This window comes from Peromyscus californicus, unplaced genomic scaffold, assembly GCF_007827085.1.
Source record: "Peromyscus californicus insignis strain IS unplaced genomic scaffold, ASM782708v3 Scaffold_2__1_contigs__length_46816999, whole genome shotgun sequence".
NCBI classification, from domain to species: domain Eukaryota; kingdom Metazoa; phylum Chordata; class Mammalia; order Rodentia; family Cricetidae; genus Peromyscus; species Peromyscus californicus.
Genome location: NW_026294540.1, coordinates 29,011,362 through 29,034,827, shown reverse-complemented (window position 1 = coordinate 29,034,827; position 23,466 = coordinate 29,011,362). Strand labels below are relative to the sequence as shown.

Sequence of the window (23,466 nt, the reverse complement as noted above, 5' to 3'; positions counted from 1 at the left end):
CCCTGGGAAAACTCCACTGCAAACCATTCTCTGGGAAATGACGTGGATGAACAACAGACAGGGTCTTGCATTCATGTGTGGGTGTGAATGTGTGGGTGTGGTGTTATGAGTGTATACGCTCATGTGTGCAGGTGTGCTCACCCATGCAGGCATTTGTGGAAGCCTGAGGTCAACTTCAGACTGTCTCCCTCAGTCACTGCTCCACCTTATAGCCTGTTTGGTTGGGAGCAACAGGGTCTTACTGTGCAGCCCTGGCTGGCCTATCACTTGCTATGTAGGGTAGGCTGGCCTCAAACTCAGAGATCTGCCTGCCTCTACCTCCCAGTGCCAGCTTAAAGGTATGTGCCACCAAGCCTGGCTCCTTGCTTGTTTTTAAGCCAAGGCCTGTCATTGAACCAGGAGCTGGCCAGCTAACTTGGCTGCCTACAAAGCCTCCAACAGCCCCTACCCACCCATTCCCATGGTGGTCCTGACTCTGACCCCTAGTGCTGGATCACAGGTGTGCACAGCCACACCCAACTTTATATGGGTGCTGGGAATCTGAACTCAGGTTCCCAAGTACTACCCACTGAGCCATCCCTCCAGCCCCAGTTGCTGCATTCTTGACACAGTCAGCAAAAACATTCAGGGAGCATATGACTACGGCAAAATGCCTCCTCCCCCTCTTGAGCTGGATGGATCCATTATCTACATGGGTGGAGGAGGGAATGGCAAGTCGATTGTTCCCGTTGACTGAAGCAGGATTGCTTCAGAATGTTACCAAAGCTTTGATGACTCTTTTCAGTGGTCCACAGTTAAGTTCTGCAGGGGACACACTCGCCAACACCAACCTCCAACTCTGTTCCCATGTACGAGGTGTGGTAGAAGGCTTCTGAGCTGAGATTTACAGAGGAGATCTCAGTGTGATCTCCAAGGAACAGGATGAAGTGTGCTCCTTACTGACCCCGGAGAGCTTCGGGTGGCCCATTAGGTGATTAAGTCTAGGCAGTGTGGTTTGTTCTGCTTCTGAAGTGCCTTAGCCAAGGTTGGAGAGTAGGAAGGATGGGTTCTCTCCCAGCTTAGTTGCAGAGCGGGTGGGCATGTGGGCCCGGAAAGATGCATAAAAGCATAGACTGTCATCTGGGGAGACAACTGTCACTAAAGTGCTTGCTATGTAGATATTAGGACCCAAATTCAAGCAAGCAGCACATATTTGTAATCCCAGGACTGGGGAGGCTGAGACAGGGGGATACCTGGGCTTGCTGGCTAGCCAGTCAAGACAAACCTGTGAGGTTCAGGCTCAGTGAGAGATCCTGTCTCAATATAAAGTGGGGGGTAACTGAGGCAGACACAAGACATCAGCTCTGGCCCCCACACAAATGCATATGCACATGCACAAAACACACACACACACACACACACACACACACACACACACACACACACACACACAGAGCATGCAGTCCCCAGCAGCCCAGACGTGTTAACCCAGACATCCTCCTGAAATAAACAGTCATGCAGGCAAGCTAGTGAAAGCAAACAGTAAAGGAACAACGCTTGCAACATCCATAAAGGTCAATAGCAAAAAAAAAAAAAAAAAAAAAAGCAAGTTTCATGGTGCTTGTGGTATCCACTGGTGGGGAGGAAATAGAGTTCACTTGTCTTCAGCCTCAGCCCTGGATTCCAGAAGAAATCCTGACTCGTGCTTAAAGGATAACTAAGGCACGCAGCACCAAAGTTTGCTTTATTGGTGATAGGTCATGGATAAGGAAAAAAGAAAATTTCTCAAAAGGAAAAAAAAATAAATGGTGGAGGCCACTGCTGGCAAAGACCACCTTGGAAAAAAAAAACAGACCACCCTGAAAAGAGCTGCAGGTGTGAGGCTTTTAAAGGGATTTGTCGGGAGGCATTTAGACAGGAGGGTGGCAAGGTAGTTACGAATTCCAGGATAGTTAGGAACTCCCTCCCTCCCTCCCTCTCTTCCTCCCTCCCTTGTGACAGCATTCCTGCTGGCTGCACCAGGCTGGCTCCAGAGAGTAGCCTCTAGCCCTAATCCGTCTTTTGTTTAGCAGACACCTTTTGTTTCCCTTGTTTCCCTCTCTGTGAATCTTGTCTCTGTGTAAACAAGGGTACAAAGGATATTTGGTGGCTTTCTCGCCTTCATAGCAAAGGTAGTGGGAGACTATATTGTTCAACCATATGACTTACAAAAATTAGTGGTCTTTAAAGTCAACGAAGGGGCTGGGATGTAGTTCAGTTGGCAGAGTGTTTGCCTAGCATGCGCAAAGCTTCCATCCCCAGCACCACATAAAGCAAGTGTAGTGTCTCACGCCTGTAATCCCAGGACTTGGAATGTAGAAGCATTAGAATCATTGTCAACCACATAGGAAGTTGAAGGTCAGCTCAGGATACATGAGATCCTGTCTAGATCAGTCAGTCAATGAAGTCTACTTGAAGCAAGGGAACCTGGAGGGTGTGTTTAGGTTTTCCCTTGAATTCATGAGATGTAATCTCCCAGAGTACATCTTGCCCACACTTTGGACATATTCAGAACTTTTGTAGAAGGAAGAATTCATTCTTACAACATGGTCTTAGCAACACCCAAATCCCCCTGCTGACACCAGGGTAGGGGATGTCGCCGTATATATACTGTAAGAATGGCACACCTTCAAGCTATCTACCACCTGCTGTACACACCTCCACCCCACTGCCGTTCTTTCATCTGAGGGACACACAAGGTCTCCGTCCTTAGGCTGGCTTTCTCAGCTCTCAGCAGTTCCTGTGTGTGAAGCCTGTGACCACACCTCTGCCCAGCCGGTTTGTGTGTCTGTTTTCAACACTGTCTGAGGAGAAATTCCTCTAAGCTCTCTCATTGGCTGTGGAATCACCTCCCCTGGGCAGGATGCCAGGCCTCACGGAAAGAGCCATGTTCGCTGTGTAGACTTTCCTCCCGGGCACTATAGTAGCAATGGTGCCTGTCCTGCTGTCCCTGCCTCTCCTTCTGGGTCCTGCAGTCCTTCAGGAGACTGGTGAGTGGGCAAAACAGAGGAAAACTGGGGGAGAAATAAGGGGAAGGCAGAGAACAGAATGCTAGGCCATAAGAAGGATCCCTCGTGCACCTGGGATTCCCATATGTGCAGAGGTAAACCAGTTTTAAACCAGTTTGCAAAGTTACCAGTTAACCTAGATCACCCTTGTAGAAGCATTCTGGAAGTCACTGGACTTGTGTTAAATAAGACCTTAAGGAACATGAATCTGAGGGCTAGCAGTGTAGCTCAGTTGATAGGGTGCCTGCTGCGTATGCATGAAGCCTGGGGTTCACTACCCCAGCACCACACAAACCATGTATCTCATTCCTGTCATCCCAGCACACGGGAGCTGGAAGCAGGGGCATCAAGGCTGGGGGGGGGGGGGGGGGTTCAGTATGATCTTGAGGACTCAAGTTCAGATCCCTAGGACCCACGGAAATCCAGATGTGGTCACATCTGTCTACAGCTTTCCTATGACAAGACAGGAGGCAGGGCAGAAGAATCCCCCAGAAGCCCATAGGCCAGCTAACACAGCTTGCGCAGCAACAGACAAAGTGGAAGGTAGGATTGACATCCAAGCGTGTCCTCTGACCCACCTGCACGCTGTGACATACCCATGAGCACACCCACCCACATAGACACACAAAAGACTTTTTTTTTTCACATGGGAAAAGTATACCCAGAGAGGCAAAGTGACCTGCCAAGAGTCAGACAGTGGAACTGAATACGGACCTCACGAGTTTCCTCTACTCTCTCTCCTCCCCGCCTTCCGCTTGTCTGACTCTGAGGGAAAAAGGAAAAGATCCCAGGAGAAAAATACAGAGGCAGGCTAGAAGCGAGGAAACCAGGACCTTCCTCTGCAGTGAGATGAGGCAACGGGGACCAGTGAGATCCACAGTCAGTTCCAGGACAGGAAATGAGGCTATTCACTGCACACAAAATTTTGGATGAAGATTTCAAACTGCACCAGTTTAAAAACTTAGTGCATTCCCAGAATGTTGCATCGATATTTATGTCTGTTTTATAATAAGGCACTGTGTTTAGAATGTTAAGTATGTTCTAAAGGGGCTGTAGAGAGGGCTCAGCGCTTACGAGTACTTGTTGCTCTTGCAGAGGACCTGTGGTTTAGTTCCCAGAATCCACCTGGTAGTTTATTACTGCCTGTAATGCTAGCCCCAAAAGATCTAATACCCTTTTCTGGCCTCTTTGCATACTGCACACATGTACAGTGTATATAATTTTTTAAATAAATATTTTTTAATGTTAAGTATATTCTATACCAAAAATATGAATTAGTAAGGGGCCTCTAGAGAACAGAACTAATGGGATAGATATACAGGATGGATGGATGGATGGATGCATGGATGGATGGATGCAAAGATATAAACAGGGATAAGTAGATAGATGATGGCTGAATGAATAGATAGACAGGAAGATATAGACAGGTAATGGGTAGATGAATGAATATATGATAGATAGATAGATAGATAGATAGATAGATAGATAGATAGATAGATGATAGGTAGATAGACTGACAGGTAGAGGCAGATCCCTAGAGTTCATTTATGGCCCAACCTGCCTGAACTGATGAACTCCAGGTCCAGTGAGAAACCCCATCTCAAAAAAATAAGATGTCAGACCAGAGACATGGCTCAGAAGTAATAGTACTTACCACCAAGCCAGATAACTAAATTTGATCCCTAGGACCCACATGATAGAGAGAACCAACTCCTGCAAGCTGTCCTCTGACTGCTACACACACAGTGGCATGTGCATGCTTATGCACGCACAAGTCACACACACACACACACACACACACACACACACACACACACACACAAATAGACACAATTTTTTAAAAAGATGGAAAGCTATAAAGGAAGACATCCCAACTTGACCTCTGACCTCTACATCATGCACATGTGCTCACACCCACAAGAACACATACATATCACACACACACACACACACACACACACACACACACACACACACAAATAATTTTATATGCAAACTAGAGGATACAGTATAGAGACAACACAGAACAGTTTCTGACATGGCATCCCCAGGAGAAACAGCGTCCCTTCACATGAGTGAACCTCCCACAGTGTGAGGCGGCAGTAAAAGCAGAGGAAGAAGCTCCATGGCCGGGTCCTCCCCAGTGGGTCTCCTGGGCATGAACCCCACCCCTCAGAATCTTCCCCTCTTCCACAGGGCCTTATTCGCTGATCTTCCTCTACACCGGCTTGTCCAGGCCCAGCAAAGGCATCCCCAGGTTTCAAGCCACCGCATTTCTCAATGACCAGGCCTTCTTCCACTATGACAGCAACAGCAGGAAGGCGGAGCCCGTGGGGCCTTGGAGCCAGGTAGAAGGAATGGAGGACTGGGAGAAGGAGAGCCAGCTTCAGAGGGCCAGGGAGGAGATCTTCCTCGTGACCCTGAAAGACATCATGGACTATTACAAGGACAGCGCAGGTCAGTGAGATATTACAGACCAATGAGGTGGAGTGCTTTACCTGAGCAGCCCCATGAATATGACTGGAAAAGATTCCCCAGGCTGGAACTAGACACACACACACACACACACACACACACACACACACACACACACACACAGGAGGAGCAGTAAGCACAGATAGCCGTGCACAGGTTCACCCACAACACCTCCCATCCTCCGTACTCACATTGACCTCCTCCTTTCCCATGGCTTCTTTTATTTTCACTCCAGACCTCAGCCCCTAAAGGAAGTGGTATCAGAGTCACTTCTTACCCAGGGACCACTGACCTTTCAACTCCATGTTCCTGTCCACTTGAGAAGGTATCATTCAACACTATCCAGGTGGAGAACAATAGAGGAACATCCCAGCACTCTGTGGGCTCTGAGTGTGCATGCACACTTACATGCACTTACACCAAACACACACACACACACACACACACACACACCACAATTATCTAATTATTAAGAAAGAAGGTAACAGTAACTTACATTTACTGAGTACTTGCTCTGTGCTAGCCTCAGGTATGATCACATTTAATGCTCAAAATAACATCTTCAAAGATTATTATTACTGTTGTCATTTCAAAGATTTTTTTAAGTGTTTCACTTAAGCTTAATTATATTTCATAGTTCACTTAACAAGGCAGGTGGGTAGACCAGGGGAAGATCTGGAATTTAAACCCAGACAGCTTAAGAGCTTTTTTTGAGCCTGTGCCAACAGCACCACTCAGGACTGGGTAAACATCCACTGTTGTAATCAGACTGACCTGTGCTAGGCAGGTCACTTTGTGTTCATGGGCAAGGGAGGTTTGGAGTAAACACCAGGAACGGTGGCTTATCAGTAATCTCAGCATCCGGAAAGCAAAGACAGGGGGATTGCCAAGAGTTTGTGGCAGCCTGGGCTACATAATGAGATCCAAGCCAGCCTGGGCTACAAAGTGAGACCCTGTCCCAAAAATAAACAAACAATAAATAAGATACTAACCACTGAAAAGAGGGAAGTGATCCAATTATGTAAAGAGTAATGATTTGAATGCAAAATAGAAAGTAGCAAGTAGAAATTCCTATAATCTATAAGAAACCACAAATAATTCCTATTTAACGTGGAAATGCAGTTCATTGTGACTATGTTTAATTCTGAAGAATTCACCATCCACTAAAACACATAAGTTTGTTAGATGAGACGATGAAAAAGACTTGAAATCTGAGTGCTTGCCTAGCACACCAGAGGTCCTAGTCTCAATCCCCAGCACCACATAAAACTGGGTATGGTGTCACACACCTGTAAACCCAGCACTAGTGAAATGAAGACAAGAGAGTCAGGAGTTCAAAGTCACCCAGAGTATCTGACACTGTTAGAAAGAAATAGACTTGGAATCTGTCCATAATCATGAAATTCTCCAACTATAAAGAATGCATTTCCTCTCAGAGAGGCCTGAAACACCCAGCCAAATACAGTTTCTTCCTCTGCTGTGTGCCTGGCTAGTAACCTGTGAACGGACATTTCTCTCCCACCTGCCAATTCCCAAATAACCACTCAGAGGCTTATACTAATTACAGAATGCTTGGCCATTAGCTCAGGCTTATTATTAACTAGCTCTTTTTACATTTGAATTAACCCATTTCTATTCATTTATGTATTGCCATATGGTCTGTGGCATTACTGGTCCTCTGGCATCTTGTTTCTTGGGTGGTTCACTGGCATCTCTCTTGCTCCATCCTTCTTCATTCCCTCCTTAGTTTGGTTTTTCTGCCTAACTTTATCCTGCCTGGCTACTGGCCAAACAGATTCTTTATTAACCAATGAGAATAATACATATTCACAGCATACAGAAGGATCATCCCACAGCAGTAACCTGTTTGCCAAGATAAAGAATTGAGTGTATAGATTCCCAAGTATGTAGGAATGAGAGTCGCTCAGCCGGAGTTGGCACCCATCTGACTGACTCCCTGTGGGGTCGGGGAGGCTTCAGGGTCTCATACCTTCCAGGGAATGTTCGGTTGTGAGCTATTGAATAACAGAAGCAATGGAGCATTCTGGAGGTATGCCTACGATGGACAGGATTTCATCGAATTCAACAAAGAAATCCCAGCCTGGATCCCCTTAGTCCCAGCAGCTGAGAACACCAAGCTGAAGTGGGAGGCAGAAAAAGTCTACACACAGCGAGCCAAGGCATACCTAGAGGAGGAGTGCCCCAAAATGCTGAAGAGGTACCTGAACTACAGCAGATCTCACCTGGATCAAAAAGGTATGCACTGCTTTTATGATCTGCTCCAAGTACTAAACTGAAAACCAAAGTGATCTCAGGCTCAGGGGACCATGGCAGGTTGTCCCATCAATCCCTATTAGTCCCTTAATCCCCCCGCTTTCATCTACTAGGATTCGTTCCTTCTGAAGACATGATGTGAGAGCCAAAAGGAATGTTCATCAAAAAAGTGGAAAGAACTAGGGGTTACAGCTCAGTTTTAGAGCACCTGCTTAGACTCCCCCAATGAGAGGCTGGGGTGTGACTCAGTGGTAGAGCACCTGCCTAGAATCCCCCAGTGAGGGGCTGGGGTGTGGCTTAGTGGTAGAGCACCTACCTAGCATGTACAAGAGTCTGGATTCAATCTTAAATACACACACACACACACACACACACACACACACACACACACACACACACAAGTCAGGAACAAAACTGGCTTAATAGCAAGGTTCCCTAAATAATCCTTGCTTTGCAGCACATGCTGTAATCCCAGCACTCAGAAGGTTAAGGGTAGAGAGCATTGCCATGAGTTCAGGGCCTGCCTACATGACAAGTACCAGGAAAGCTATACCCTGTCTCTGAAAGGGGTGGGAGAGATGGAGAAAGAAAGAACTGGGATTCAGCTTCAGTTGGCACTCAAATTCCACATTTCGGATTCCAAACTCCATAGCAGTTCCTTGATACAGTGATGCCTCTCATCTTGTTTGTAGTGAGGAGGTAGGTGTGTTAAACGTCTGGCTAGGAAGGAAGAACAAACAGTAGCAGAATCAAGTGCCACACACTGAGACATCACTGGAGAAAAGGGAAAATGACTATTTAGAATATGAAACAGCTTAATGGAGAGAGATGTGGACAGAAGGAAGGAGCTGGGCTGAGATGGGGGTGGGGCTATAAAGCACACTTAAGACACTCAGAATCTGGGCATGGTAGTACATGCCAGTAATCCTAGCACTTGGGGCAGGAATGTCGCAAGTTCAAGACCAGTCTGAGCTACATAGGGAGGTCCTGTCTCTATGTTTTGTTCTCTCTCTGTGTGTATGATGTATTATATATGTATGTATGCATAAATGTATGTATGAGGGTGCATGTGTGGAGATTGGAAGAGAGCCTCAGCTGTTGGTCCCCACCTTCTACCTTGTTTGAGACACCAGGCTAGCCTGCCAACCAGCTTCCAGGTATTTCCCTGTCTCTGTTACCCATCACCATATATGAGTTCTAGGGACAGAGACATGCATGACTGCATCCAACTTTTACATGTGCTCTGGAGATCCAAGCTCAGATCATCATGTTTATGCAGCCAGCCCTTTACCCACTGAGCTATCTCCCCAACCCTGTCTCAACTGACGTCTGTTGCCAACTGAAGTCAATACACCACAACATGAGGCAGGGAGTGAGAAAGTAGCTGTGGACATGTTACATAACCCATCAGGGAAGGCTTGGGGGAAGCCTCAGACCTTCCTGAGCTTCACAAAGGTCTCTTGGGGGAGTCAGATCAGATGGTCATCCAGGGAGTTGGGAATGAAAGCATGGAAGGAAAAAGTCCACCTTAAAACTCTCAACATCCACACTTGATCCCTCCACAGATCCTCCCACTGTGACAATCACCAGCCGTGCAGCCCCAGGAAGAAAAAGGACATTCAAATGCCTGGCCTATGACTTCTACCCACAAGGAATAAGTCTGCACTGGAACCGGGCCGGCAAGATGCTGACATCCAAATCAGGAGGTGTTTTTCCCAATGGAAATGGCACTTACCTGTCCTGGGTGGAGGTGGAAGTCCCTCCTCAGGACAGAGACCCCTACTTCTGCCACATAGAGCATAGTGGACTGTCCCAGTCACTCTCGGTGCAGTGGGATGATACAAAGAAAGCAAAAGCCGAAAGCAACCCAGCAACTCAGCCTCAGTAAGTTACTCTCTCTGTGTGACATGAGAGAGTTGAGCTTCAGAAGTCAATGTCACCCACAAGGTCTTCCATGGGCAGCTGTGCGACAGCTAACTAGAATCCAAGGAACAGGAGTGGGGACAGAAGACTTGAACACCAAGCACTGAGTACACACTCAATGTCAAATCACCTGGCCTTGTAAAACTCCTCACCGATTAATCTGTAAGTCCTCACAACCCCTCATGCCTAGTACTGCATAGAAAGGCATTTTAACCTTGGAGATGCTATAAAAGTGTGAGTTGATTTTACCATGTGTCCTGTATAGTTGTTTTGTTTTTTGTTTTTGTTTTTTTTTTAAACTCTTTGGGGACCCACCACCCAGCTCCCAAACAAATACATGGAGACTTATTCTTACTTATGAATGCCTGGTCTTAGCTTGGTTTGTTTCTAGCCAGCTTTTCTGACTTAATGTGTTTCTCTTCTACATTTTGCCTCTGGGCTTTTTACTTTTCTTTATTCTATACTGAATCATGAATATAATTAATCTTATCAATAAAAACCTGAGACGAGAGCAGGAGAGCAGCCACAGTCGTTTCCTTCCTCTTCCGTTTCTCCAGTCCAAAAGGGCCATTATCCTGTCTCTGCCCCACCTTTTCACTTCCTGTTCCTCTCTGTGCAGACCTCCAGACCTCTATGGTTAACTAGTAGCTAGCTCCAGCCTCTGACTGTCCAAGCAAGCTTTATTTGTCAGAACACAAAGTATCACATAACAGTGTGTCTTTCTTCCCTTCTTACTCCATGGCTGGTTGTGTGGCAGGGTGCCTGGCATCCTCCTCTCCTTCTCCTTTTCTTGCCCCTCCCTATTCTCCTTCTTCTTTTCTAACCTAGATTTCTCCTTCTATTTATTCTCTATGCCTAGCAGCCCCGCATATCCCTCTCCTGTCTAGGCATATCCCTCTGTTGGCCATTCAGTGCTTTATTAAACCAATCAGGTGTTTTAGTCAGACAGAGTAACACAGCTTTACAAAGTTAAACAAATGCAACATAAAAGAATGCAACATCTCTTGGCATCATTAAACAAATATTCCATAAACAAATGTAACACATCTTAAGCTAATATTCCACAATAGTCCTGCCCCCACACATTTGATTCATGGGAATGTTCTCATATTCACTCAAAGATGTCTTGGCTTCATTTCTGTTGTTGTGAAAGGATAACCTGACAAAAACTATTTTAAGAGAGAAAAGGGCTGTCTGGCTTATCCTTGCAGGTCTCTGTTGTATGATGCTATTCCTGGGGAGACGTGAACAAACATTTACTAACCCCAGTTAGGGAACCAATTACAGATCGAAGAAATGTCCCACCTGGTGAACCAATTAGTTGGGATTATTTACAAGAATGTGAGTAAGGGATTACTTACAGGAGCAGAAATAACTCAAAGACAGTTTCATTACCAAAGTCCACTGAAGCACGGGTGATAGCTCATGAAAACTGGAAACCTTGAGCCCACTATACAACCTGCAGGCAGCTCAAGAGTTTGGAGATTGTTCTTTGCAGTTAGCTCAGCTAGTCTGAGCCTCTCCCAGGCAACAAGGCTGGTCTATGCTTCTTCCAGGAAACTCATCTTGTCTGTGACTATCTCATGGTAGTCTTTATTGCTCATATAGGCTTGGAGAGGGCGGGGCCTAGTAAATCTAATCAGTTTCAGTGACTTCCTGAAGCTAGTGAATCCCCTGAAGAATGAAATATTTCACATTCCCTTAGCCCATCCTGTTCCTTCACCTCCCTTTTAACATTCTATGTCTAAACAAACTTTCCTCCAAGATGAAAGTATGTAATCTTGAAAGAAATTACTAAACAGCAGTTGTAGTCCATCACTGTGGAGAAGCCAATGCAGGAACTTGAAGTAACTAGTCACATCCACAGTCAAGAGCAGAGAGAAAAATGAATTCATGCATGCCTTCAACTGCTCAGTACCGTCTCTACATACAGTCCAGGATCTCCTGCCTAGGGAATGGTGCCACCCATAGTGGGTAGAGAACTTCTCACCTCAATTAACATAATCAAGATAATCTGAACAGATATACTCATAGGCCAATCCAATATGGGCAGTCCCTCATTGAGACTTTTTCTGGGTGACTCTAGGTTGTATCAAATTGGCAATTAAAATTAATCATAAGGGCTGTCAAGGTGGCTCAGCAGGTAAAGGTATTTGCTGCCAAGCTTATGACCTGAGTTCAATCTCTAGGACTGACATGGTAGAAGGAGAAAACCAACTCCTGGGGCTGGAGAAATAGCTCAATGGTTAAGAGCACTGACTGCTCTTCTGGAGGACCTGGGTTTAATTCCCAGCACCCATATAGCAGCTCAAAACTATAACTCCAGGTCCAGGGGACTCAACACCCTCACACAGACATACAAGCAGGCAAAACACCAATGCACATAAAATAAAAATAAATTATTTTTTAAAAAAAGAAAACCAACTCCTGTAACCTGCACATACATATTCTTTCTCTCTCCCTCCTTCCCTCCCTCCCTCTATGCTCTCTCTTGTGCTACCTCTCAATTTTAATTTCTTTAAATTAAAAGAACTTTTTTAGATTTATTCATTTTTATTTTTATTTTATTTTGCATACATACTTATGCTGCCTGCATCTTTGTCTGAGCACCATGTGCATTCCTGGTGCCCACAGAGGTCAAGAGAAGGAATTGGATCTCATGAAACTAGAGTTATAGATGGTTGTGAATCACTCTGTTGGTGCTGGGAACTGAACTCAGGCCCTCTCTGAGGGCAACAAGTGCTCTTTTTTTTTTTTTAACAAGAAGTTTATTTAAACAACAAGATGCTTGACTTGAAAGGAAAACTATCTAGGATCATTTTGTTCAAGAGTAATTTATCCCTACTTAAAAAGAGATTGCCCTACATCTAACAAAAAAGTTATAAAATTGTCCTTGGTTTTACAATGACAAATGAAAAACATTAAAATTCTCCAATCAAACAAGGTATGCAAGGATTTTGTTGTTGGGTTCTTTTGTTAAAACGTTGAGAGCAAAATAACTTACTGGAATATAAAGGTAAGAGCTGAATGAGCATGCCACTAATGGAGAAAGGGGGATATTTTCACAGAACCAGTACTTTCCCCCAGACCATCTCCATCTGATGTCAATCAAAACAGAACATTGGCTATTTAGTTTAAAAAAGAAAAAAGCACAAATGCTTGTGCACGTACACCAGTTACTTTATGTATGGGGGGTGCTGGAGAGATGGCTCAGAGGTTAAGAGCACTGCTTGTTCTTCCCAAGGTCCTGAGTTCAATTCCCAGCAACCACATGGTGGCTTACAACCATCTGTAATAAGATCTGGTGCCCTCTTCTGGCCTGCAGGGATATGTGCAGACAGAACACTGCATACATAACAAATAAATCTAAAAAAAAAAAAAAAAAAGGTCACAAAAAAAAGAAATGGGGACAGGGAAATGAAAGAATAGAGAAAACTATACTGCAGTAGTCAGGATGTGGTGGAACCAAATTGCAGCTTTCTTTTTTTTTTTTTAAGATTTATTTATTTATTATGTATACAGTGTTCTGTCTGCATGTATCCCTGTGGTCCAGAAGAGGGCACCAGACCTCATTACAGATGGTTGTGAGCCACCATGTGGGTGCTGGAAATTGAACTCAGGACCTCTGGAAGAACAGCCAGTGATCTTAACCTCTGAGCCATCTCTCCAGCCCCAAATTGCAGCTTTCTAATTGCGAATGTATTCTTGGTCTATAACAAAATTCTGGAGTAAAGTAACATGTTCCCTTTGTAGTAGACATCTGCTGTCTGCTGCTGGAACACGTCAATCATATCTTCATCCTCCATGTCCAACTGTGCAGGTGTATCTGTTTCATTGACTGGTTGCCCATCAAACTGGAATCTGATCTGCCTCATTGACAAACCCTGTCATTCACAATAGGCTTTCATTAGTTTACTAAGTGGTGTATGCCTCTTAATCTTAAACTGCACCCCAGAACGATCCTGCCCCGCCACCTTTAAATTAATAATGATCGTTGTTCTCAGTCTTGACTCCTTCTTTGGGTTTCTCGTCCGCCATGGCTAGCACTGGAGTCTCCTCATCCACCCCATCACAAAAGAGGCACCAGGTGCGCAATGCTGCAAGTGCTCTTAACCACATCTCCAGTCCCCTAAAGAGATTTACTGTCGGCAGCAGTAAGTTTGATGCCTTAATTTTAAATGCCCTTTTTTGTCCTGTCCCAGTTAAGTTGTTTGTGTAAAAAATGTGCAGTTGGGTTCTGGAGATCAGTTCCCCCCTATGGTTTTTCCTGTTTGGAAAACAGTGTCGGGCTTGCCTATGGACACAGAGTAACCATTCCTTGACTCCTGCGTTAGAGGTGTATATAAACCCATGTTGGTACAAATAAAGAGAGCTGCTTCCCTGACGAACTGAAACTGGGTGTCTAGAGTGCTGCTTAACCTCGGCATCCCTCGCCAGATTTCGTGCTCCAGCTGTGCGGCCGCTGCAAGTGGAGGTCACCACTGAGACCTGGAAAGAGGGGTAAGCGAACGAGGCTCACCCTAAAAGGAGGGGTGGAGGATTGAAACATTGGTATGTATCATGGGTAATTATACTGCAAAAGCTCAGTTGGCCACTGAGGAACAGGAATTGAGTTAAGTAAGCAAGGAACAGGAATTAAGTAAGCAAGGAACAGGAATTAAGTCTAGCACCGCACTCACATTTGTGGACCCCATAGCTGAGGCAAGTCCTTGGTTTCTGACAGGAGGAGGTCTGAATATTCCAGATTGGGAAAGATGCTCTTCTGACTGATAAAGTGAAAGTGAAAGAGCAACTTTCAGAGTGTGAGCAAGCATTTGCTAACGCTCAGGAGGCAGAGATGAATGAATCTTTGAAAGGGGAAAAGGAAGAGGTCGAGGTCCCCTGTAAAGAGTGTATAAGGATATTTGTGAAAGATTTAATGGATGAGGAAGAAGACGATGATCTTGCCTCTGTCTCAGATTTAGTAGAAGAGGAAGAGCAGCTAGAAAAAGAGACAGAGGAACTACAACGGAAGTTGTGCCATGCAAAAGTGAAAGCACAGTCAGCACCTTCTGCTCCTCTATTGTCTCGACCCCCCGTCAAGAAATCCTCATTGGATAAGGGAGGAAAAAGAATCAGAGGACAGATATCGGCATAAAAGGGGGTGGTGTGGCATGAAACATATCCAGTAATTGAAACTCAGAATCAAGCTGGACAGGTGGTCCAGGAGCATGTTCCTTTAACTTTAAAAGATGATGCCTCAGGGAGAAGCTGAGTCGTTATGGAGTTTAGTAAGAAATCCACCTGTGTTACTGCCTGTGAGTATTGATAGCCCTGTTTTTCCTGCTGTATTTTCTTCTAATTGGACAATTGGTACTGCTGCCAGCAATGTAAAACTCCAAGAAGGTTTTGTAAATATTACTTTGCAGTTAAAAAAATGCTCTTTGTTTTGAGAAAAATAGTACAGCTGGCAAGAATAATACCAATGATATCTCCTTGAATCTGAAAGGCAGCTTTCATGATTGCCTAGTCCTGAGTAATACTTCTTTGGCAGACTTTGTAGGTAGTTCCAGCATGTTTCCTGTTGTGGGTCTCCAAGTGCTACTTTCCCTTTTGTTGTTTGGAATGGTGATGTGGGAGGGGAGGGACTACTAAACGGTTCAGTTCTAAATTGTAGCTTGAATAATTGCTGGAGTGCAAATTGGTCCCATACAGTGATTGTGAGAATACCCGCATTTGCAGTGATGCCTCTGGAGAGTCCTTCTGATCAGTTTCCGCTGCAACTGAAGAGGACAAGAAGAGACTTTGGCATTACTGTCACAACTGTTGCAGCTGTGGCTGCATCTGCTGTTGCTGCTACAGCTGCTGGGCTTGCATTATCTCAGACTGTTAAACAGGCTGTCGTTATCAACACATTATCTGAGAGGGTGGCTGGTGTCTTGGACATTCAGCAAACATTGAATGGACAATTACACTTTGGAGTTCTGATGCTTAATCAGCAAGCAGCACTGTTACAAGAACAAATAGATATGTTGTGGATACGCCAACATATGTTATGTGCTTATGGAATGTAAGAAGTTTGTATAATGGAACATTTTTGAACTATACAATTCAGTTAGCACATGCTATTGTAAGGATTAATGAAACTAGAGTTGTTCCTGTTTGTTCCTGTAAATGAGCAGACCTGGTGGTCATTAATGTCTAAAGCTGTTGGGTGGATTACTAGATGGGTAGGGTCTGTTTCCCTCTTATTAATCTGTGCAGGCGGTATGGGAATTGGGTTATTTCTGCTATGCCGATGGCGACGCCAGTTCACTTGACACCGACAGGTAACCATGCAAGCCCTTCTGGCCATGTCACCCTCTGAATCTGCACAAGTGTGGTTACAGATAGTACCCAGAGACAGGCAACTCCTGTGGTCCTCATGCGACCTAAGGCAGGGGGCATAAGGGCAGCCCCCTATGACGGGTAAGTTTGGGGATTGCAACAGGTGACCTAAGGCAGGGGCTATCTGATCTTCCACAGGCTGTTCTAGCTGATGTGTTCCTTTTGAAAATAAAAAGGGAGGACATGTCGGCAGCAGTAAGTTTGCTGCCTTAATTTTAAATGCCCTTTTTTGTCCTGTCCCAGTTAAGTTGTTTGTGTAAAAAAATGTGCAGTTGGGTTCTGGAGGGTGCTGGGGATCAGTTCCACCCTGTGGTTTTTCCTGTTTGGAAAACAGTGTCCCCCTTGCCTCGGGACGCAGAGTAACCATTCCTTGACTCCTGCTGTTAGAGGGGTATATAAACCCATGTTGGTACGAATAAAGAGAGCTGCTTCCCTGACAAACTGAAACTGTTAACCTCGGGGTCCCTCGCCAGATTTTGTGTTCCAGCTGCGCGGGTCAAGGCAATTTACTAAAAAAAAACAAAAACAAAAACAAAAAACATCCACCACTACAACTATATTTTAAAAACCTTTGAGCATCTTTACCTTGGGGTATCACATGACCTGGATACTGGGCACCATTCAGGCAACCACTGCTGGTAGCCACAGATATAGTCATAGCCCTGATAACTGTGGCAGTCAAAAAATCTGCACACTCGAGGCAAACAGATCTCTATGAGTTTGGGGACAGATTGGTCTACACAATGAGTTCCAGGCCAGCCAAGGCTACATAGTAAGACCCTCCCTCAAAAAAGAAAAGAAAAGGAATCTGCACAAACAGACTTAGAGGCTGGATCCCCTTGCAGCCAAGAAAGGCTAGATTCATTCTTAAGGTGCCCCTCAGTCTTCTTTCCACGGATCCGAGTGAAGCCACACACCGGTGCCGCCGACACACTGCGACAACATTTTATTATTTAAAATTATTTTAAATTTAAATATAATTTATCATATTCTCCCCATTCCCCCAAGTCCTTCCAGATATTTACCCCTCCTTACCCACCCAACTTCGAGTTCTTTCACAAAAAAAAAACAAACAAAACCCTATAAAACAAAGCCCCCCAAACAAAGAAAATAAAATAAAACACCACCCCAAAGCAAAACAGAAACAAAAAAACAAAACCCACCAAACTATGACCAAACAAAAGCATACAAAAAATTGTGGAGTACATTATATGTTGGTCAACTGCTCCTGAACATGAGACTTGGCCTGGAGTGGTTGGTGTACCCATTGTCACTCTATTGAAGAAAACTGATTTCCCTCTCTTAGCGGATATAAATGACACTTCAGTTGTTAACCTTTCACTCTAGTGGCCAGGTTTTATTCATTCATTCATCATTCATCCATTTTTGTACACATTTTTAAAAATAGAACATAATAAAATATAATGATCAAACAAAAACTATCACATCGAAGTTGGACAGGACAAACCAACAGAAGAAAAAGAGCCCAAGAGAAGGCACAAGAATCAGAGACCATACATTAGCACCCTGAGGAATCCATAAAAATACTATAAACTAGGAGCACAGAGGAACTGGTGCAGACCTGTGCAGGCTCTGTGCATGCTGCTTCCATCTCTGTGAGTTCATATGAGCTTTGTTCATGTTGATTTAAAAGGTCTTACTTTCTTGGTGTCCTCCATCCCTCTAGCTCTTCTTCCACAGGATTACCTGAGCTCTGATGGGAGGGATTTAATGGAGACATTCTGTTTTAGGTTGTATGTTCCAGGTCTCTTACTCTTTGCATAATGTCTGGCTATGGATTTCTATATTTGTAACCATCTGCTGCAGAAGGAGTATTCTCTGATGATGGCTGAGCAAGGCACTGATCTATAAGTATAGTAGAATACCATCATGAGTCATTTTATCATTATGTAATTTTTTTCTGTTTTAGGCCAGTAGTTATTTGGTTTTACCCTAAGTCACTGGACTATCTGTCTTTGGTCACCCAAGCAGTGATGGGTAAGGGTTCCATCTTGTGGGGTTGGCCTTAAGTCAAATCAGGCATTAGTTGGTTACTCCCACAAGCTTTGAGCCACCATTGACCTAGCATATCTTGCGGGTAGTACACCATTGCAGATAAAGGGTTTGTTGGCTGGCTTCCTGATGGTGTTTCTCTTATGATAGTGTGTGCAGAGTGCCTTCCTGTACCAAAGATCCTGGAACATAGGGATCAAAGGTCCTACCTTTCTTAACACCTTTGGAGTCAGTGTTCACCACATGAACTGCAAGGACCAACATCCACATCAGGTCCTGAGCAAGCTGATTATTTGCTTTCCTAAGGATTCAGTGAGAATCAATATCCATGTTGTTGTATCATTGTTTCTAACTTCCCAGTACCTCTTACCTACAGAAGTGTATACTGTGCCGTATATTTGTTATTTTTTTGCAGGGAAATTTTGGTCTCATAGAAATATTGAGCAAATGTACAGAAAAATGACCTCAAGTTCCTTCTCCCCTAAAGCACTTTTTCTTAGTAGAAACATGCATCAGTTGGCACTTTTGTTGTAACGGATGAGTTGTTAATGATACATTAAATGATACCAAGGCTGTTTTGAATATAAATTAAACAGTTCTACTTTGAACTATTTATGTGGTTCAAACTTCCAAATGTAAAGAATGGAAGGTAGTGAAAAGCAGTCCACCCTTTGCCGTGGAGGTCATCCTCATGTGCTGTTCACGTGTAACAAGCACACAACACACAAGTGTTCTTTCTTACTGAAATGGTGTCACTCTATGGCCAATTATTGTCTTCCTTTCAAACAAAACTGCTTCACCTTAGGATTATGCTGAACAGTTTCTCTGCCTTCTCCACCATGTTGTATCCTTTTTTCCAGGACACCAATCTTGAACTTCCTCACTGAGAAGAAGGGAGGACAGTGAAGGCAGGGTCGGTTTTTCTGTCACATTGTATGTGAGGTTGCATCTGGCCATCCTTGTCTTCCACATGATTCTGCTCCTTTCCAGGCAGCCTTGTGCTTTGGGCTTTTAATAACTAAAACTAATGAAATGCTGGAATTACGGGGCAATTTAAATATTATTCATCATCAAAAGTAAGAATCATTTGTCCTGTTCTGTGTTTACAGTTCTGTTTTGTTTTTTTATTTTATTAGTGTGATAAGGGTCTGAGGACCCAAGAAAATGACCACCCAATCTGCAGTATTTGAGCCAGGCTATAAGTCTGGCTGAGAATTTATTCAAATGCAAATGGTTTCTATGCCTTACTCTGAGTGGTCAGAGCTTGGCCTCATATTACTTACTACATAGCTGGTTATTTCAAAGTGATCCATTTTATATGCAGAATGCACTTGTGAATACTGAGTGTAACATTGCATGCATATTTGTATTTCAGTGTGTGTGTGTGCGTGTGCGTGTGCGTGTGCGTGTGCGTGTGCGTGTGCGTGTGCGTGTGTGTGTGTGTGTGTGTTAGCATTTGAAGGATACTGTCTCAGATATAGTGGTTGTGAAAAATTGTTTTCAGAATACAGAAAATGAAACTGTGCCCCTTATCTTCTGCCATACATAGCCTCTGCACCAAATGGGTCATGGATGTCAAAATGAGACCTGATACTCTGAAAATGCCAAAGGACACGGTAGAGAAAATACTCCCACTTCTAAGCATGGGTAAGGGTTTTCTGAATAGGACTCTCATCTAATAGGAAATGAGACCAAAAATTAACACAAAGGATCTCATGAAATTAAGACTTTTCATTAAAGGAAAAGAAAGTACCATTTAAATGGTAGCCCACAGAATATGAGAAAATCACTGGTGCAGCAGTGACATGGAGTTAGTGTTTAATTCATTTCCTTCTGATCCGCACTATAGGAAGGAATTAGTACAGTACACAGTACTAGTAACTGCTTTGTAAGTATTTCTGTTTCTACAATTAGATCTCTTCAGCTGTCAGTCTTGGTCAGAGGTTCTTCTTTCTGTAGTAGGCAGCAGTAAGTGCACACAGCCTCGAAACTTCAAAATGCTGAAGTGACCATGAACGCTTAAGTCCTAAACGGGGCACGAAGGTCAGCCACTCGCCATGGACTTAGGGAGCATTATGGAAATGGATCCTGAATATCATGACTGAGGATGAGGGGACCTGCTGTGAAATGCTGTCTTTTGGACATGACATAGCCATAGCTCACTCACAAGAGCTATGATCACCTGCAGCTTCAGGTAAACATCTTCAGGACTAACCTTGAACGTATCTGTCTAGCCTGAACATACCTATCTAGCCTGAACCAGATATCTGGAAGTGGGAGCCTGCTGGTGGAAGAAAAAGCCCACTATGGCTTTGTCTCTGGATGGAAAAGTCAAAAGGAAGCTAGAAATTGACCATTGGTATTATTTATTAGTTCCCCCTTTCTTTACCTGTCTGTCTCCCAGGGAACACCATGTAATTCCTACTCCCACAAATTAATGAGTTTATTGAAGTTAATTGACAGGAGTATAGGTAAGGGATTACTTACAGGAATATGAATAACTCAAATGCAGTAGCATCACAAAGGCTCATATTAAAATGGGTGACTCATGAAAACTAGAAGCCTGAATATCTCTGTATGACTCATCTCTTCAGCTGTCCTACTCAACACCTATATAACCTTGGGAGGGGAAGGGCCTTATTAATCTTGTAAGTTTCAGCTTTCCCAGCCATGGTTTAATGCCTGAGTCTTATGAACCTCCTCCATCTTTCCATAGAACTTTCTGAGCCTTAAAGCAATAGTTTTAGCCAGGGAAGAGCACACAATTTGAATATCCAGTATCATACATGCTAGCAATACAGAATGATCAGTTTACAGTTAGCAATATACAACTGCATGTGTATACACATGCATGCAACAACAATTAATAAAAAGAGATGTCATAAATTAGAAAAAGAGCAAGGAAGACTGTAGGGAGAGTCTGAAAGGATGAAAGGGAAGAGAAAATAATGTAATTCTAATCTCAAAACCAACAGAAAAAAATTCATGTCAAAAAAGGGAAAATTGTTACACAACACTCCACCCCTGCTTTCAAATGTTAGTTGTTTCCACGAGATTACATTCTACCATGGAGCTCTGCAAAGGCACTGAAGTGGCACACCAGTTCTGATGTCCCTGGTGAAGCAAACTTTTTATTTCTCACCTCTTCTGTAAGCACAGCTCCATCATGCCCAGTGAAGTGGCCCTAAAGCTCTGCATCTCTGTCCTTCCTTCATCAACTTCCAGTACATGATACTTTTGAGACCTCTGCTTGTGATAACCAAGCGTCCCAATGCTTCCTTTGAGCCAGTTCATTAGGAAGTGATTTCTCTAGATTTTCTTAGATTATGTAGCCTTTATTTTGGGAGATCTGAGTAAGTACATGACTCACTTTCCCACTTCTCTAGCACTCAGATTGATCCCATCTGTTCTCATAGCCTACAATCTCATGAGCCAAGCTGTGGCAGGATGTTTCCTTGATCATTTGAAAGTCTTTCCAATTCAAGCAGCTGAGAGATAGAGGACTCCCCGACTAAGACAGTATCCTTTCCTTTTGCAGGCCATTTTAGGGCTTTCAAATGCAAATTCAAACCTGGATTTTCCTTTTCTCTATATAAAATGTTTAACCTAAGTGGTACCTTCTGCCTTCTATCACCTTTATTCCAAACAGAGAATTAAAATTGTGTGCCAGTGTACAGATTTTAGGACTAAGGAATTTTAACAAACACTGCATTTTCATACATGGTCTTGATTCTTTATCTTCTGCAAACATTCTGTTTTATGATTAAATCTATTTTCTGCCTTTCTCCACATATTTCCATTTCCATTTAGAAAACTTTACAAATTTTACCTCACAACAAACATTTATTTAGTCAGAAAAGGTTTTGAAAAGATCATGACAGAGAACTAATAAAACAGAATGTACCAACCCACTGTAATTATTAAATCTAAATTACATTTGTCACACAAAGAAACAAAGATGATGAGAGTTTTTTTGACTGTTTATTTTGTTTGTTTGTTCATTTTTTTGCATCTCTCATGTTTCAAGAGGAGTCAGGGACAAATTGTTGATGGCAACCTGTGTTTCTCATACTTCAAATTTTTCCAAGTATTTTAATGACTTAAAAAAATACGCCTGTGGAATTTTTTAAATGTGTTGCTCTGAATAACATCTGAAACGTGGTGAAGTGTTTCTTATCACATTACATACAACAGAAAAACTGAAAGCCCACCCTGCACCGATTAGGAACAGAACCTTCATCCAGTGACTGAAGGAAGCAGACGCAGGGCAGTGGAATGCTCTCCTCACCTTGATTTTCCAGTCCCGGAGGATGCCGCAGCCACCCCATCTTGAAGAGGACCATGCAAAACAAATCGTCACATAAGTTCAACCAAAAGAGCTTGTGACAAGGAAGAGCCCCTTCAGGATCAAGAACCAGGGACCTTCAGCCTGGCACGTGCCAGCACCGGGCTCTAAGCTGAGCACTGAGCGCAGCAGCTGGCACTGAGCCACGGAGGCGGGGACAGCGTGCTGGCCGTGCCCTCCACCTCCTTGAGTGATGCAGACTAGCTGGGCAGAGCGACACCACTGTTACCTCCAATGTCATAGTGACCCCAGGACACCGCTGCCATGCAGGAGTCCTGCCTGCTCCACCTCTGAGGCCTCCTGTGTGAGGGTCTCTGGCCCTGGCCTGCAGCACCAGGAGCCCCACAACACTGCCCTGGGTGGAGTGAGAGGTTTGACCACAGATGTTCCTTGATCAGTTTGTTTACTATTGAGAGCCGCTGGTAGTGAAAGTCCATGAGAGTATACAGCAGTGACAACTAGAGTTCAGAAGGTCAACCTATCAGAACCAAGAGTTCTGTTAGAGGAAACCAGCACACAAGGCGTTACGGGATTACTGCCTTTTAAATGAACTGGCTGTCTCTTGTTGTAAACTTCTTGTGCAATAACAGCTGTGATTCTCCCCATTTACCGGCATCTCCATGTTACGGGTACATGTACTCTCACGATTGCATCTCAATCTTGGGCACAACGTTCCCTATACATTTGGGGTAATTGGACAACTGCCTCAGTTGTGTTTATCTTTCATTAACATATATCTGGCCAGGGCCATTCTCCAGACAAAAGTATTTCAGCAAAGATACATTTTTCCAAGGACAAAACTGTACATAGCTAAACATTAGCTCATCTCACTCACAGATAGAGAAAAGAACCATTAACAATTAATACCTCAACCCCTTACCTTCACCCCGGGCTATTTACACAAGACCCTAATTTAAGAGATTTACTGCTCACATTCCCGGGATAAAGTTTTAGCCATTTGCTAGATACTGAGTTAAGGCAGTTACTTCCCACTGACCCAAGGAGATTGCCTCCAGGTCAGGCAGGTGATAGGTGCCAAGCTTC

General features: G+C 44.0%; 2 protein-coding genes and 1 pseudogene across 2 annotated transcripts in view; 1 reads left to right on the top strand and 2 right to left on the bottom strand.

The window, feature by feature from the left end:
• Gjc3 (gap junction protein gamma 3) overlaps positions 1 to 22,546 on the bottom strand; it is a 42,316-nt gene extending 19,770 nt beyond the window's left edge. Inside the window, exon 1 of the mRNA XM_052754152.1 lies at positions 22,366 to 22,546. The gene's annotated coding sequence lies outside the window, so the exon portion shown is untranslated. The remainder of the gene's footprint in view (positions 1 to 22,365) is intronic.
• Azgp1 (alpha-2-glycoprotein 1, zinc-binding) lies at positions 1,796 to 9,946 on the top strand. The gene is made up of 4 exons (XM_052754150.1): positions 1,796 to 3,008; positions 5,223 to 5,483; positions 7,482 to 7,757; positions 9,341 to 9,946. The coding sequence occupies exons 1-4, from the start codon at positions 2,948 to 2,950 to the stop codon at positions 9,661 to 9,663; spliced, it is 921 nt and encodes a 306-aa protein (XP_052610110.1). The 5' UTR covers positions 1,796 to 2,947; the 3' UTR covers positions 9,664 to 9,946.
• On the bottom strand, positions 13,377 to 13,916 carry LOC128120320 (small ubiquitin-related modifier 2-like; annotated as a pseudogene).
• Positions 22,547 to 23,466: the final 920 nt, after the last annotated feature.

Excerpts from the sequence above, each read along its gene's own strand:
- Azgp1 (XM_052754150.1), top strand. The coding sequence starts at position 2,948 with ATGGTGCCTGTCCTGCTGTCCCTGCCTCTCCTTCTGGGTCCTGCAGTC. Across the intron at positions 3,009-5,222 it reads TGCAGTCCTTCAGGAGACTG|GGCCTTATTCGCTGATCTTC; the intron begins GTGAGTGGGCAA and ends CCTCTTCCACAG. Across the intron at positions 5,484-7,481 it reads CTATTACAAGGACAGCGCAG|GGTCTCATACCTTCCAGGGA; the intron begins GTCAGTGAGATA and ends GGGAGGCTTCAG.